Source organism: Lagenorhynchus albirostris, chromosome 7 (genome assembly GCF_949774975.1).
Source record: "Lagenorhynchus albirostris chromosome 7, mLagAlb1.1, whole genome shotgun sequence".
Classification (NCBI taxonomy): Eukaryota; Metazoa; Chordata; class Mammalia; order Artiodactyla; family Delphinidae; genus Lagenorhynchus; species Lagenorhynchus albirostris.
In genome coordinates this window covers 5950423-5962675 of record NC_083101.1, presented here as the reverse complement: position 1 = coordinate 5962675, position 12253 = coordinate 5950423, and the positions used below count along the sequence as shown (strand labels likewise).

At 45.5% G+C, this 12253-nt stretch overlaps 1 protein-coding gene across 5 annotated transcripts in view; it reads left to right on the top strand.

Moving 5' to 3' along the window:
- The first annotated feature begins 1090 nt into the window (after positions 1-1090).
- Positions 1091-12253, top strand: part of FUBP3 (far upstream element binding protein 3) — a 49663-nt gene continuing 38500 nt past the window's right edge. For 3 of the 5 annotated variants that reach the window (XM_060154057.1, XM_060154055.1, XM_060154054.1), the window contains exon 1: positions 1091-1233. In XM_060154057.1, coding sequence (XP_060010040.1) covers positions 1150-1233 — 84 coding nt within the window. In that variant the 5' untranslated portion in view covers positions 1091-1149. Of the gene's footprint in view, positions 1253-12253 lie in introns of all 5 variants that reach the window. The other 2 variants (XM_060154056.1, XM_060154059.1) reach the window with 2 other exon arrangements.

The following is a 12253-nucleotide window of genomic DNA, read 5'->3' as shown; positions in this document are numbered from 1 at the left end:
TTATTTCCCCTTTCTTAGTGCTCATCTTCCTTCATAACTTCAAGATGGGCATAAAATAGTTGACAACATGACTCTCCATTAAATTCGATTCCTTGGCACCATAGAGCTTGGAAATATTAATCATGAGGGCAATCTTGTTAATCCAAAGAGGGGCACCTCTATTTGGAACTGCCACTGGCAAAATGTGTGTCAAGCCCCTAAGTCTTGTTTCTTGGTGGGGGTGGGGGGTAGCTGTTTGCTCATTTGTAAAATCCACCTCAAAAGCTCAAGTGTGTTCCAGCGTTAAGATTCCGTCCCTTGCTTTGAAATATCTATATCTAGTTACCATCATTTTTAAGTTACTTAAGCATTCCAAGAAGCCCTCTTGCAATACTGTTTTGACTCAGCAGGCAGGGAAGCAATGATGGTCCTGTGGTATTTCCTGTATCCCCAGAGTCCCAGAGTTCGTGAAGGAATGTGTAAGAGGACACCGCGCTGGCTTTCCAGTAGAAGCGCCCTTCCTAAGCTGTGTCGCTAGGCAACCCCAGGTGTGGCATTAGCCCATCCATCCTCGAGGAAAGCGATTACGACGCAAGAACTCGGGCCCAGGACTCTGTAAACGTGGGGCACTATTTTCTGGTGTTGTTCCTTGCCCTCCAGCCTCCCTCTGGGTCCTCACGGTGCCATTTCAAAGCGCTCAGTCCCAGTATTCCTAATCGATGGTCATTTCTGAGAGGGGCAGCCAGGGTGCCGTCTAGGGAAAGCCAGGTCACTCCTCTCTGGGTTTCCAAACGGTCGACAGCCGGACACCTCGCGACACAAACACACACACACACACACACACACACACACGCGCGCGCGCGCGCCTCAAGGGTCTGTCACGACATCATCGACGGCCCTGGACCAAACCGCGTCTGGGAATGGCGGGATCGCAACCTATCCCTCGAAACCAGATGGCAGCCTCGCTCGCAGGGCCCGCCTCCCACTTCCGGCCGGACCGCGGTCACGTGCCCTGACCCCGCCCCGCAGACGCGGCTCCTCTCGCGTCGGCGAGCGTCCCGGCTCCCCTTCCGCCGGAAGTGGGGCGACTTTCCTTTTCCGGCTACGGGTCCCCAAGCGGAGCGGGAGGCCCGACGGGGGAGCCGAGCGGCGGCGGCGGCGGGGGCGGTAATGGCGGAGCTGGTGCAGGGGCAGAGCGCTCCGGTGGGGATGAAGGCCGAGGGCTTCGTGGACGCTCTGCACCGGGTCCGGCAGGTACGGGCGCGGCAGGCTGGTAGGAGCACGGGAGCCTGAGGCGCGGCCGGGTCGGGCCTGATGGGGAGAAGGGGGTCCGGCCTGGGGGCGGGAGGTAACCTGGGCTGACGCCCCAGCTGGGCTCGGCCTTTCCTTGTGGCTCCTGCAGCCGAGAGGAGCCGAGGGATGAGGCGCCACTGGGAGGCCCAGGCCCAGCCTGTCGGGCCGGTCTCCCAGGTGCCTGCAGCCGCTGGGAAAGGATTTGTCCAGGACGCCTGGCCCTATCGCGTCCCCACGCCGGGGCTGGACCCGCAGGGCAGCCAGCGTGGGGTTCTGAGGTTTACGGGGGTTGGGGGCTAGGGGAGCTCACGGCGAGGACCCGGTCTAGACAGAAGGGGGCTGTCTCAGGCCCAGTAGCTTTTTAAAACTTGGAAAACATCCTCTTCAGACTTATTATATTTCGAGGGTGGAGTGGAAGGAATTCGAGGGTATTTTACTTTCGAGGGTGCTCTGGGAGAGGAGAGAAAGAAAGATGTTAGATAGGTGTGGGTGGTCCATAAGACGTAGAAATTCCTTATGGGCAATAGTTTTTCCTCTTTCAGGGAGCATGTGATATGAAGTCATTCCAGCAGTGAAACTTGACCATCTGACAATGTCGTGCATTTTGTCAGAGTTAAATAAACTGATTTTTAAGAGGTTGCAAGCTTCCCTGGAGAATGCATGTGGGACCTGCCAGAAATACTCTTTGGTTTCTGGTATGATGTTTAGAACAGAACATGTCCTTGTATTGTGTGTGAAGCTTACTGAACTTAAGTGTTAGCTCTAACACTTAAATTTCTTCTGCTGAGTGTCTTATACTCATCGTCTCTTCCTATTTAATTGTAGGCATACTAACGGATACTTTAAAAGTTGGGCTATAACTAATTACTGCTTGATTCCTAACAGAAAGCTACAGGACTCATTGTATTAGAAGAAAGCCTCCACTCGGTCGCTTGAAGATATGGTCTTTACACCTCTTTCCAGTATTCCAGGGGAGGGAACCCTACCTGTTTCCCAGATACTGACTTTTCACTGTAATACTGATGCTCCTATAGACATTACATTGGATCCCAGAAGTTTCCAAACCTGTGGTTCTGCCTAAAATTTTATCCGATGACTTGTTACTTACTGCCTAGGCACCAACCAATATATAGCGAGTATCCATCTTACTTAGACTTCAGAGCCAACCAGTGGCTGTAATGGATGAACAGTGCCATCCAGCTCCCCTTCCAGCACTCTGCTTGCCGGCGTGTTACACTGCTCTCCTCTACAGTACAGGGTCCTGAACCTTGTTTCTCACTGGCTACTAATATGTAATGGCTTTCACTCTGTGCTGATGTGTGACAATCACCTTGTCGGCCTCTGTATCCAGGAAGAATTATAGTCACTACCCTAAAGAGCTCAGATCCTCAGTTTGCAGAAGGCCTGTAGTTGAACATAAAATGAATTTTGAACCATTGAGAAGACTTTCTGCTTCTCTTGAGCCAGTGGTTGAACTCATATTCTTGGACAACCTGCTCAAGAGGGAGGGAGACCCTCTGTTAAATGCTGACCTAATGTGGATTGTTGAAGCAGTGGTGTGTACTACTAGCAGAGGAAACTTCACTGGAAATGTTCCCAGCTCTGAAATGCACCATTGACTGGAGCAGTTGTAAGCCCAATGGAGACAGTGCTGTAAGTGTATTACTTCCGAAAATTACAGCTGGAGGGCGATACTATCTCCAAGGATTTGATGGCCTTTAAAAACTAAAGAAAACACAGGTTTGTGGGTAATTTTAGGTTTATTTATAGATTTGCATTGGGCAAGAATTGAATGTTAGAAATCTAAAATATTGTGTGCTTATATCAATAGTAAAGCTTACCTCAGAGGGTCTCATATCATTTGGGCATCTGATGATGGTGGTTCTGCCTCGCCATTGTATGCACAGCATGTTGCAGAAATGTGATTTTCCCCCCAGTAACTGGAGATAAAAGACAGTGCATTTCTTTATTTAAATGATTGGAAAGCTTTCTCTCCTCTTAGGTGTCCTCATAAACACCAGGGGCAGTCTGTAAGGCCCTCATAAGTTTGTCAGGGAGCAGTAAGCTGTCTGGTGCCCAGTTTACCCAGAATATCACAGCAGAGTCTGAGTTGACCCTGATGGGATTTGAACCTGCAGTTTCTATTAAGTCTGATATGTAGAGTCCAGTACCTAATCCACTAAGCTACCCTCCTGGCATGTTGAAGCCTCCTTTTGTATCCTTTGGACTCTTTCCAACAAAGGGAACCAATTGTTGCTGTTAGATCACTCTAAGCATGGTATTCCTAGATCTGAAGGGAGTCTCTGAAGATGTCATGTAAAATTTAAAATTTCTGCAGCAGTGTGAAGTCCAGTGAGCTAATAGTGTTTGGCCAAAGGGATAACATAGCCACTTTGTAGGGAAGTACACAAATGTAGAAATGTGATCTGATTCAGTCCCACTGGTGAAGATCTAAAACTGCTGGGTGTTAAAAAAAAAAAAATCATGTCCAGTTCTCTGAAGTCATTGGCTGGTTAGCAAAAATAAAGTGTTTCTTCAGTTCTTCAACTCGTTGTTTAGAGAGCGCAGGATCCTAATAAGAATGGGATTGGACTTAAAGCCAGATTATCCTGTTCTGTGGCCGCACTGCACCTCTAAGCTGACTACTGTCTGTCAGGCTTTCAAGGGGACCTCATGGAGATTATGGATGAGTAGATACAAATCTGTTTTGTTTAGCTTTTCTAAAAATATAAGAGTTCCTGGAAAGCCCAGTGCTGATAGTTTAGTAGCATCCATCACCAGGTGCACCCATTCGCATGTTAACAGGACGACGTCACACCACAGTGTACTTCACATTCCCAGCAGCCTTCCTTCCACGAGCTGGACCAGCCGCCTGCCAGTCATCACCCAAATAGGCGTTCTCTTATCAAGCTGCTAGGGCTTCTTAGGACTTTAAGCTCCTATTTTGACCTAGACCCAGTCATTGCCTCTGCACTGCATAATTCTAGAGTGTTCTATTCACATAAATACAGTGTTAATTGGTACCTCATGGAGTTGGGCATCATGGTGATTCTGCTCTCAAATGATTGTGACCAAGCCACTGAAGAGTCAGTGGAAAGTAACCTTTGACAGATTTTAAGGCCCAGAGCCTACTCTTTACTAGCACTGTTTTTTGGAACTGTTTGGTTGGTGTGGGGCCTCGGAAGTTCCACAGTCCTGCAGAAAATGCTTCCCAGTGCTGCTGTTTTACACTTCGAGCCTGAGCAGTAGATGGTTTGGCACGTGTGCTGTATAGAAACACTACATTTCCTTTAAAAGAATGTGTCTCCACCATTTAAAGAAAAGGCCTGTGTTCGTTGACTGTCGGGCACTCCTCGAGAGATGCTGCCTTTGCTCACCTCGTATGTGATGCTTGTGCCTCATGGCAGAGCCACGTGTGCTGAATGCTCAGTGGCTTTAAGTTTACTCCACTGAGACTGTCTTAGACGTGCCCAGTGGTTGAGTAGCTCAGATCATCATTTCACAAGGGACTAACTCCTGGGTGTACATTCCTTTGAACTTTCTCAGACACTTGAAGAAAACCAGTGTCTTCAGGACATCTGTGGGTTGCTCTGTGTCTTTGCTTTGATGGGACCCAGTAGAGTACAGAGAGCGAGTTCTTGTTTAAGGGTTTTCATGATGTGACTGAGCCCATTTGGGTCACTGCACTTTTTTTTTTTCTTTCCTGCGGTACGCGGGCCTCTCACTGCTGTGGCCTCTCCCGCCGCGGAGCACAGGCTCTGGACGCGCAGGCTCAGCAGCCATGGCTCACCGGCCCAGCCGCTCCGCGGCATGTGGGGTCTTCCCAGACCGGGGCACGAACCCGTGTCCCCTGCATCGGCAGGCAGACTCTCAACCACTGCACCACCAGGGAAGCCCTGGGTCACCGCACTTTAATGGAAGCACTGAACTTCATATTTGGTATTGAAAAGTAGATGGTAAATGAACAGTACATTCCACTGTATGCCTCTAACGCTTTTCTGGTATTCAGCTGGGACTTCTTTATCTTTCTTTTAAAATCTGATAAGCCATGTGTATCATCAAAGTAAGGTTTCTTAAGTCCCAAATAAAAATTTGAGTAGACCAGAGTTTTCAGACTGGTGGCTGGAGAAGGCTCAGAGCGGGCCTGCAGGCATGCTTTGTTTGACCACACGCTGCCAACACTTAGAAACTAGAACAATTTCACGTAAAAAGTGAGATTTTTATCTAATACTTGGCCATACTGCTCCCACGTTCTGCGGTGACTTTATTTGGCAGGAGCTGGGTAGCAGCTGCCCCCTTTGCATGGGGCATTGACTCTTCGAGTTGCCTTTGTTCTCACCACTTTGCTTTTGTTCTGCACTGCCCATCGGGATGCCTAGTCAGCAGCTTTTTTTCCTCATCCTTTTCCAAATTGTGAGCCCATACAATAATTTAAATTTCTAATGGAAAGAGCTCTGGTGGAGAGTTAAGGGATCTGAGTCTCCTGCAAGTAGCTGCATGACCTTGGGCTAGGTTGGCCTTTCCCGTTTGATCTACAAGCTGTTCATAGATCTACAAGCTGTTCATACATTTGATCTACAAGCTGTTCATAGATCTTCCATGGAAAAGGGCTCATGGACAGAGAAGTTTGGGGGATACAGGGTTAAATAAAGGTGAATTGGCTTCTTTACTGCAGGACTTCTCAGAGCCCTTAGTATGCTTCTGTGCATTAAGTCCTACTAGGGTTTGAGATATGCATTGTAAATATACCCAAGTTCTGTCACTTCATACCCTCTTTTCATAAAACCAAATCACCGTCTGTGGATCAAACTTCAGGAAATATTAAGCTAGATAATCTCAGTGGTCCCTTCAAGCTCACCAACATTCAGAGCTTCCATCCAGCTAGATCTGAAAAAAGTTTTGGCCATATTATTTTGGTTTTTACTTTCTAATGTGTTGTGTTGCGTGTCTGTTCAAGCTCCCCTCTCCCTAGCTTTGCTGTGCAATTCTTTAACTCTGTTAATCATCCCTCTTGAAAATGTTTTGCATTTAGAGTTTTGTTTAAAGACACTTGGGAAAAAATAGCCAGTACTTTTGGAGGCATGAACTACATTTTTATCCTAGTATCAGGTGATAGCAGATCACTTGCAAGACTGAGTAGTGTTCATGGAAATTGTGATGGGGATTGCCTGCTATTGTTTGAGGATCTGCTGAGTCCAAGGCCTCTTGCTGGATGCCGGGCCAGTGTAAAGATAAATAAGACAAGTTTGTTGCTGGTTTTATCTTACCGTGGAATTAGATCCTCACAACAACCGAGTGAAATAGTCAGGACAAGGGTTATAATTTTCATTTTATATTTGGAAATAATAAGCCAAAGGGAGATAAAGCAGTATTCTCGGAGGCACACAAACAGTTAATACATGCAGTAGTTCTTGGACCCATGTCTTCTGCATTCTAAGAGGGACTCGGTTCCTTTGCAGAGGTAGTTGGGTAGTTTTCCATCTCAATGAGAATTCTGCAGCAGAATCTTCAAAGCATCAAAGGGATGCTGGTGGAATTAGATGGGACATAGGGGAGAAAACTAATGGTCATGTCATCTTGAGGGTCTTTGGAGGGGGGATCCTAGCTGGAAGAGTATTTTAGCTTGGAGCCTCAGCTGGTCATCTTAGCATTTTTCCGACAGGCTTCTCCATATTCACTTTAATTTTAGCAAACGTTTAATGAGTGCTTTCTATGTGCCAAACACATTGCTGTGCATTAGGGAAGTTCTTGAACTTGTTTGGGAGCATAGACATTTTTAAGACTCTTGAAAACTTTGAACCGCTCCTCAGAAATATTTAAATAGTTTTATGTAATTTCAGGAGCTTCATGAATTCTCTAAAGCTAATCCCTGGAGCTCCCAGTCAAGGAACCTTTGTCCTGGCTGTACCAAGATGATTGAGACAGGTCCACACCTCAAAGAGCTCCCTGTAATGGGGAGACAGTATAACCAGCAACTTTCTCAGTGAGGTCACGCTACTTAAAGGTAGTTTGTAAAGTGCTTTGCAAACAGATAAGGGAGTATTTAATTCTCCCCAAATGTGGGTGGCATGAAGTTGTCAGCAAAAGCTACTAAGAAGAGCTGATACCTTATTCGATTGACATATAGAATTCCTTGTTTTGGTTAATGCCAGTTAACAGGGCAGAATCAGCCAGGGCCCCATCTCTAATGACAGCAATAGCTACCATTCATTGAGCTTGTGTTGTGCTGGGTGCCAGGCAAGGACTTTCGTATAAGTTCTCTCATTTGATGGTTGCAGAATACCCAAGAGGTAGTATAGTGCAGTGGTTATTAAGGCTTTGGATTCAGTCTGTATGAGTTCAAGTTCTGCCAATCACTAGCTTAGTGACTTTGGATAAGTTATCTACCATCTTTAAACCTCAGTTTCCTCATCCGTAAAAGGGAGATCATTAATGGTGGCTATATCTATCTGTCTATATCTATATAGATAGATACTTTTTTTTTTTTTGGGAATAGCTGACATTAGAAGTTAGGAGGTTACCCTTGGGAGGTGGAGGTGGGTAGTGACTGAAGGGGTCGTGAGGCAGCTTCGGGGCTGCTGGTTATGTTCTGTTTCTTGATCCGGATGCTAGTTGCACAGGCATTTTAGTACATGAAAATTCAGGCTATCAACTCGCCCATGTACTTTTTTTGTATTATTATTTTATTATTTTTTATTATTTTTCAATAGAAGGTTAAACTTAGCAAACATTTCTCGTTCCTTGCCATGTGCCCAGCGTTGTTCTGGGTGCTTTACATTGTTATCTTGGTATCCCCATGGGTACAATTCCAGGCAGACTGGCTCCAGATCCCACAGAATTGAGCTCCTGTCTGAGGTCACCGCGAAGATGAAATGAGGGCACCATCAGGCACTTAGTAAGTGCACAATGGATTTGATACACTGCCGTCTTCACAGTAACCTAGGTAGTGGGTGCAGTGAGGACTGGCCTCTGTGCGCCATGGCTCCAGACCTGCCCTCTGAGAGTTGCTCACCCTCAGCCACTGGGCTCGACCGCTCTGGCCACATACTGCGTCTTCCTGCTGTGGGGAGTAGAGACTTTCAGTCCAGTCTGTCGATTCGCCAGGGCGGGGCCACCCTGGGTGACTTTAGAGCAGAGGTTCCAGGGAGGCAGGGTGGGTTCCTCCTCCTTAAGTGGAGGTGTGAGCTCTCACCTCTGCTTTAGAATCGACAGTGACTATGTTGAATGACATGGACCCAATCAGCGTGTGGATGACTTGCCGCCATTCAGATAGCTTTGCCTGTTTCCATTTAGTGTAAAGTTTTATTAAATGTGAAGTTGTGGAAATATTCACAGCTTTCTGTTCGGGTTTATAGGGTGAGCTACTCTGATTACAAAACTTAAAGATGTGCCCTGGGAATAAGTAATTGCCACGTTTCCTGACGTTAGTGAATCGTGTACCACCTTTATTATGACTTTTGTCATATCAGTGAACCCTCAGTATTCTATTTACTTTGTATTTTAAAATCATTTTAAATTTAGATTTATTTAAAATATTTTGAGCATTCATCCATGCACCTCCCCGAATTGCTTTGTACTCTTTAGAAAACACTGGTTTAGTTCATCCCTGCATTTTACAGGGAGCGAGACCACTGAAGGTCTTGCCCAAGGTCGTACACCGGAAGAGCCAGCTGGAAAACCAGGACTCCTGACTGATTCCTGGTCCAGTGCTCCGCTCCTCCACATTTCCACTGACTACTGGCAGTGGAGGTTAAATGTCTATGACGTTGATTTATATTTCATCTATTAGCTGTGCTGGAAATAGCATAGGTAGTGAGGTAACCCATTCTTGCTGCCTCCCCCCAGAAAGGGGGGAAAGTGAATCAAGTAGCAGAAAATCGGTAGCAGCGTCCCCTCAAGGTCTTGCTTTCAGATAAGCAGTGGAGTGGCCTTGGTTTTCCTGGAATATCGTGGCTTCTGTGACTATTTTCTGGCCTACACCATTATTAACTGAAAATGTACCTCACTTCCCTTAAGCAGCTACTGTTCAGAATGGTCAGTTATGGACGTGAGGAATTACTTGACTTCTGTGTACTGGAAATCATTAGGTTTTAAGTCCTCGGGAAGTGACTATGTTTAAGAAAGTATTAGGTGGAGGAAAGAGAGTTAGCCTAGTGCTGTGGTCAGTAGCATGGACTCTGGAGTCAGGCAGGCCTGGGCTTCAGTGCTGTTTCTGCCATTTATAAGATGTGTGACTTTGGGCAGGTCACTCAGCCTCTCTGAGCTTCACTTTTCCTTGTCCTAAAGTGAAGATAATAATACTAACCTCCTAAAGAATCATCATGAGGAATAAATGAGATAGCATCTTTAAAATGTTCTTAGCAGAGTGCCTACACATAGTAAGCACTCATTGAATTTTAACTCATTATTTTAGTAGGCGTTTAAAATCATGTCTTAGAACAAGGCTGCATTTGTATGAATAAAGGAATACATTGTTTCTTTATAGCATATTGTAATATATAATGTGATATCAATGTAAGTTATGGTATAATTGTATATTATAACGTTAAACTCACATCTAACATTTGTTTAGCCGCAGTTCAAATGCAGTTATTGACTTCAGAGCTACACCTCTTAACCATTATCCTGTAATGCTTTTCTCTTAGTGAAAATTTCCCAAATTATAGATAACCTGAGGCAAACATGATTTAAAAACAAATCTGAAATCCTCAGTCACATTTTAGAAGGTCGCATGTTGATTTAATCAAAATTAGGAATAGAAAACTATTGTGACACTTCTGGCATATCAGCTTTGGGGGAAAAATTACGTTCCAGCAGTATATGAAACATACCATATAAACTATAAGGAACGCCAAGGACTCAGGAATGACATCTGAGCTAATTTGGAAGGGAGGGAAGAGGTCTGGAAGCTAAGAGGTCTCATCAGAAGAGGGTAGAGAGAGTGCCAGATATGTAGAGCTTACATTTAGGGTCCTGTCTTTGAGGGTGATCTGACATGCACACTACTGGGGGACTCCACTGATAGCCATAACCTTTTCTCTTGTGTTTTGGGGTCGTCGTTACTGTCTCTTGCCAATGTTTTGGTCTGTCTTCAAACAGACAACTGGGCCAGTAATCTTGAAAACCCTCACATTGGCCATTTACTGCTCAGTTTATTGGGCAGACGAAAGGGTCTCGGTGGGGCATAAGCCACTGCAGTGTTCTCACCTTTTAATCTGCCTGCTTCCCGAGCTGAGTCCTTAAAGATAAGTTTTGCATCTTAAGTAAGTAACCAACCTCCACAAGCTTATCCAAATCACATACAGAGAGCAAGGTTGAAAGCTGGTGGTAGAATGCTGTTAGGCGAGATTTATACAGTATTCTGTTTTAGAGCAAATGCCCACTTGCCTTGAAATTTGAATATAAGAGATGGGGTTTCTATCAGCAGTCTTAGTATTTTATTTATTTAACTTAAAATAGTGTTTTTCAAAAAGCACCTGTCCAGGCTACCACCATCTGTAGCCTAGACAGGGCAAACATTTTCTTCAAAAGTCCATAGTGGGAATTCCCTGGTGGTCCAGTGGTTAGGACTCCGCACTTTCACTGCCAAGGGCCCAGGTTCAGTCCCTTTTTGGGGAACTGAGATCCCACAAGCCGCGTGGTGCGGCCAAAAAAAAAAAAGTTCAGGTAGTAAATTTTATATATATATACATATATATACATACACACACACACACACACACACACACACACACACACACTCTCTCTCTCTCTCTCTCTCTCTCTCTCTCTCTCTCTCTCTCTCTCTCTCTCTCTCTCTCTCTCTCTCTCTCTCTCTCTCTCTCTCTCTCTCTCTCTGCACACCATATGATCTCTGTGAATGGGTGTGGCTGTGTTCTAATAAAACTTTATTTACCAAAGCAGGTAGTTCACCAGCTGGGGTTTGCTGACTCCTGGCCTAGAATACCTCCTAAATGGTCCTGCTACTCTTGTCCCCTTAGAATCTATTGATATTTTCCTTGTCCAGGGGCATTTTTTTAAATCATAACTCAGCAGGTTACTCCCCTTACTAAGCCTTGTAGTTGCTTTCCATCACCCTTCATATAAAATCCAAGCCCCAGAATTCCCTGGTGGTCCAGTGGTTAGGACTCCATGCTTCCACTGCAGGGGGGCACAGGCTCCATCCCTGGTCAGGGAACTAAGATCCTGCAAACTGCAAGGTGCAGCTAAATACATACATAAACATAAATAAATAAATAAGTGAATAAATCCAAGCCCCTTCCCTGACCTCTGAAGCCCTATGTGAACTGCCCTTGCCCACCCCTTGGAACACATCTAGTTCCTTCTGTTCTAGTGACGTCAGCTTACCTATCAAGCTTTCTCCTGCCTCAGGGCCTTTGTACAAGCTGTTCCCTCTGCCTAGAATGCTCTTGCTCATCATTTAGGTGTCAGATCACATCTCACCTCACAGCAGCCTTCCCTGATCACCCTGTTTAAAGTAGCTCTCCTGAGGACTCTGTATGTCCTTGTCTTCTCTTATTAGTATCATGCTTATCACCAGCTGAAATGATCAGTTTACTGATTAGCTTGTGTACCTGTGACTCCCCACTGACTGCCGACTCTGGGAGAGTAAGGACCTGCTTATTCTTGTTCACTGCAGAGCCCAGGACATAGACACTCAGCACTTGTTGGGTGAGTGGCCTTCTTTTACAGCCCTGGTATTTGTGAAGGGCTGGTATCTTTCTCGTGTACAGAGCTCCTTTGTGTTCAGAGAATGTTGTTATCTCTTCAAAAACTATGAAGCAGATGGTATTATACCCAGAGGATCTTAGGCAGAGAGGAAGGGGACTTGCCCAACACCGCAGAACTAGGAAATGAAAAGGACGAGACCTGACCCAGGATACCTGACATTTAAATTCTGCCTTAGGTTTTGAGTATCATGATTGTCTTTGGTTGTTTATTTGTTTAATTTATGTTGTCCCAGAAAGTCTCAGAATTCTGG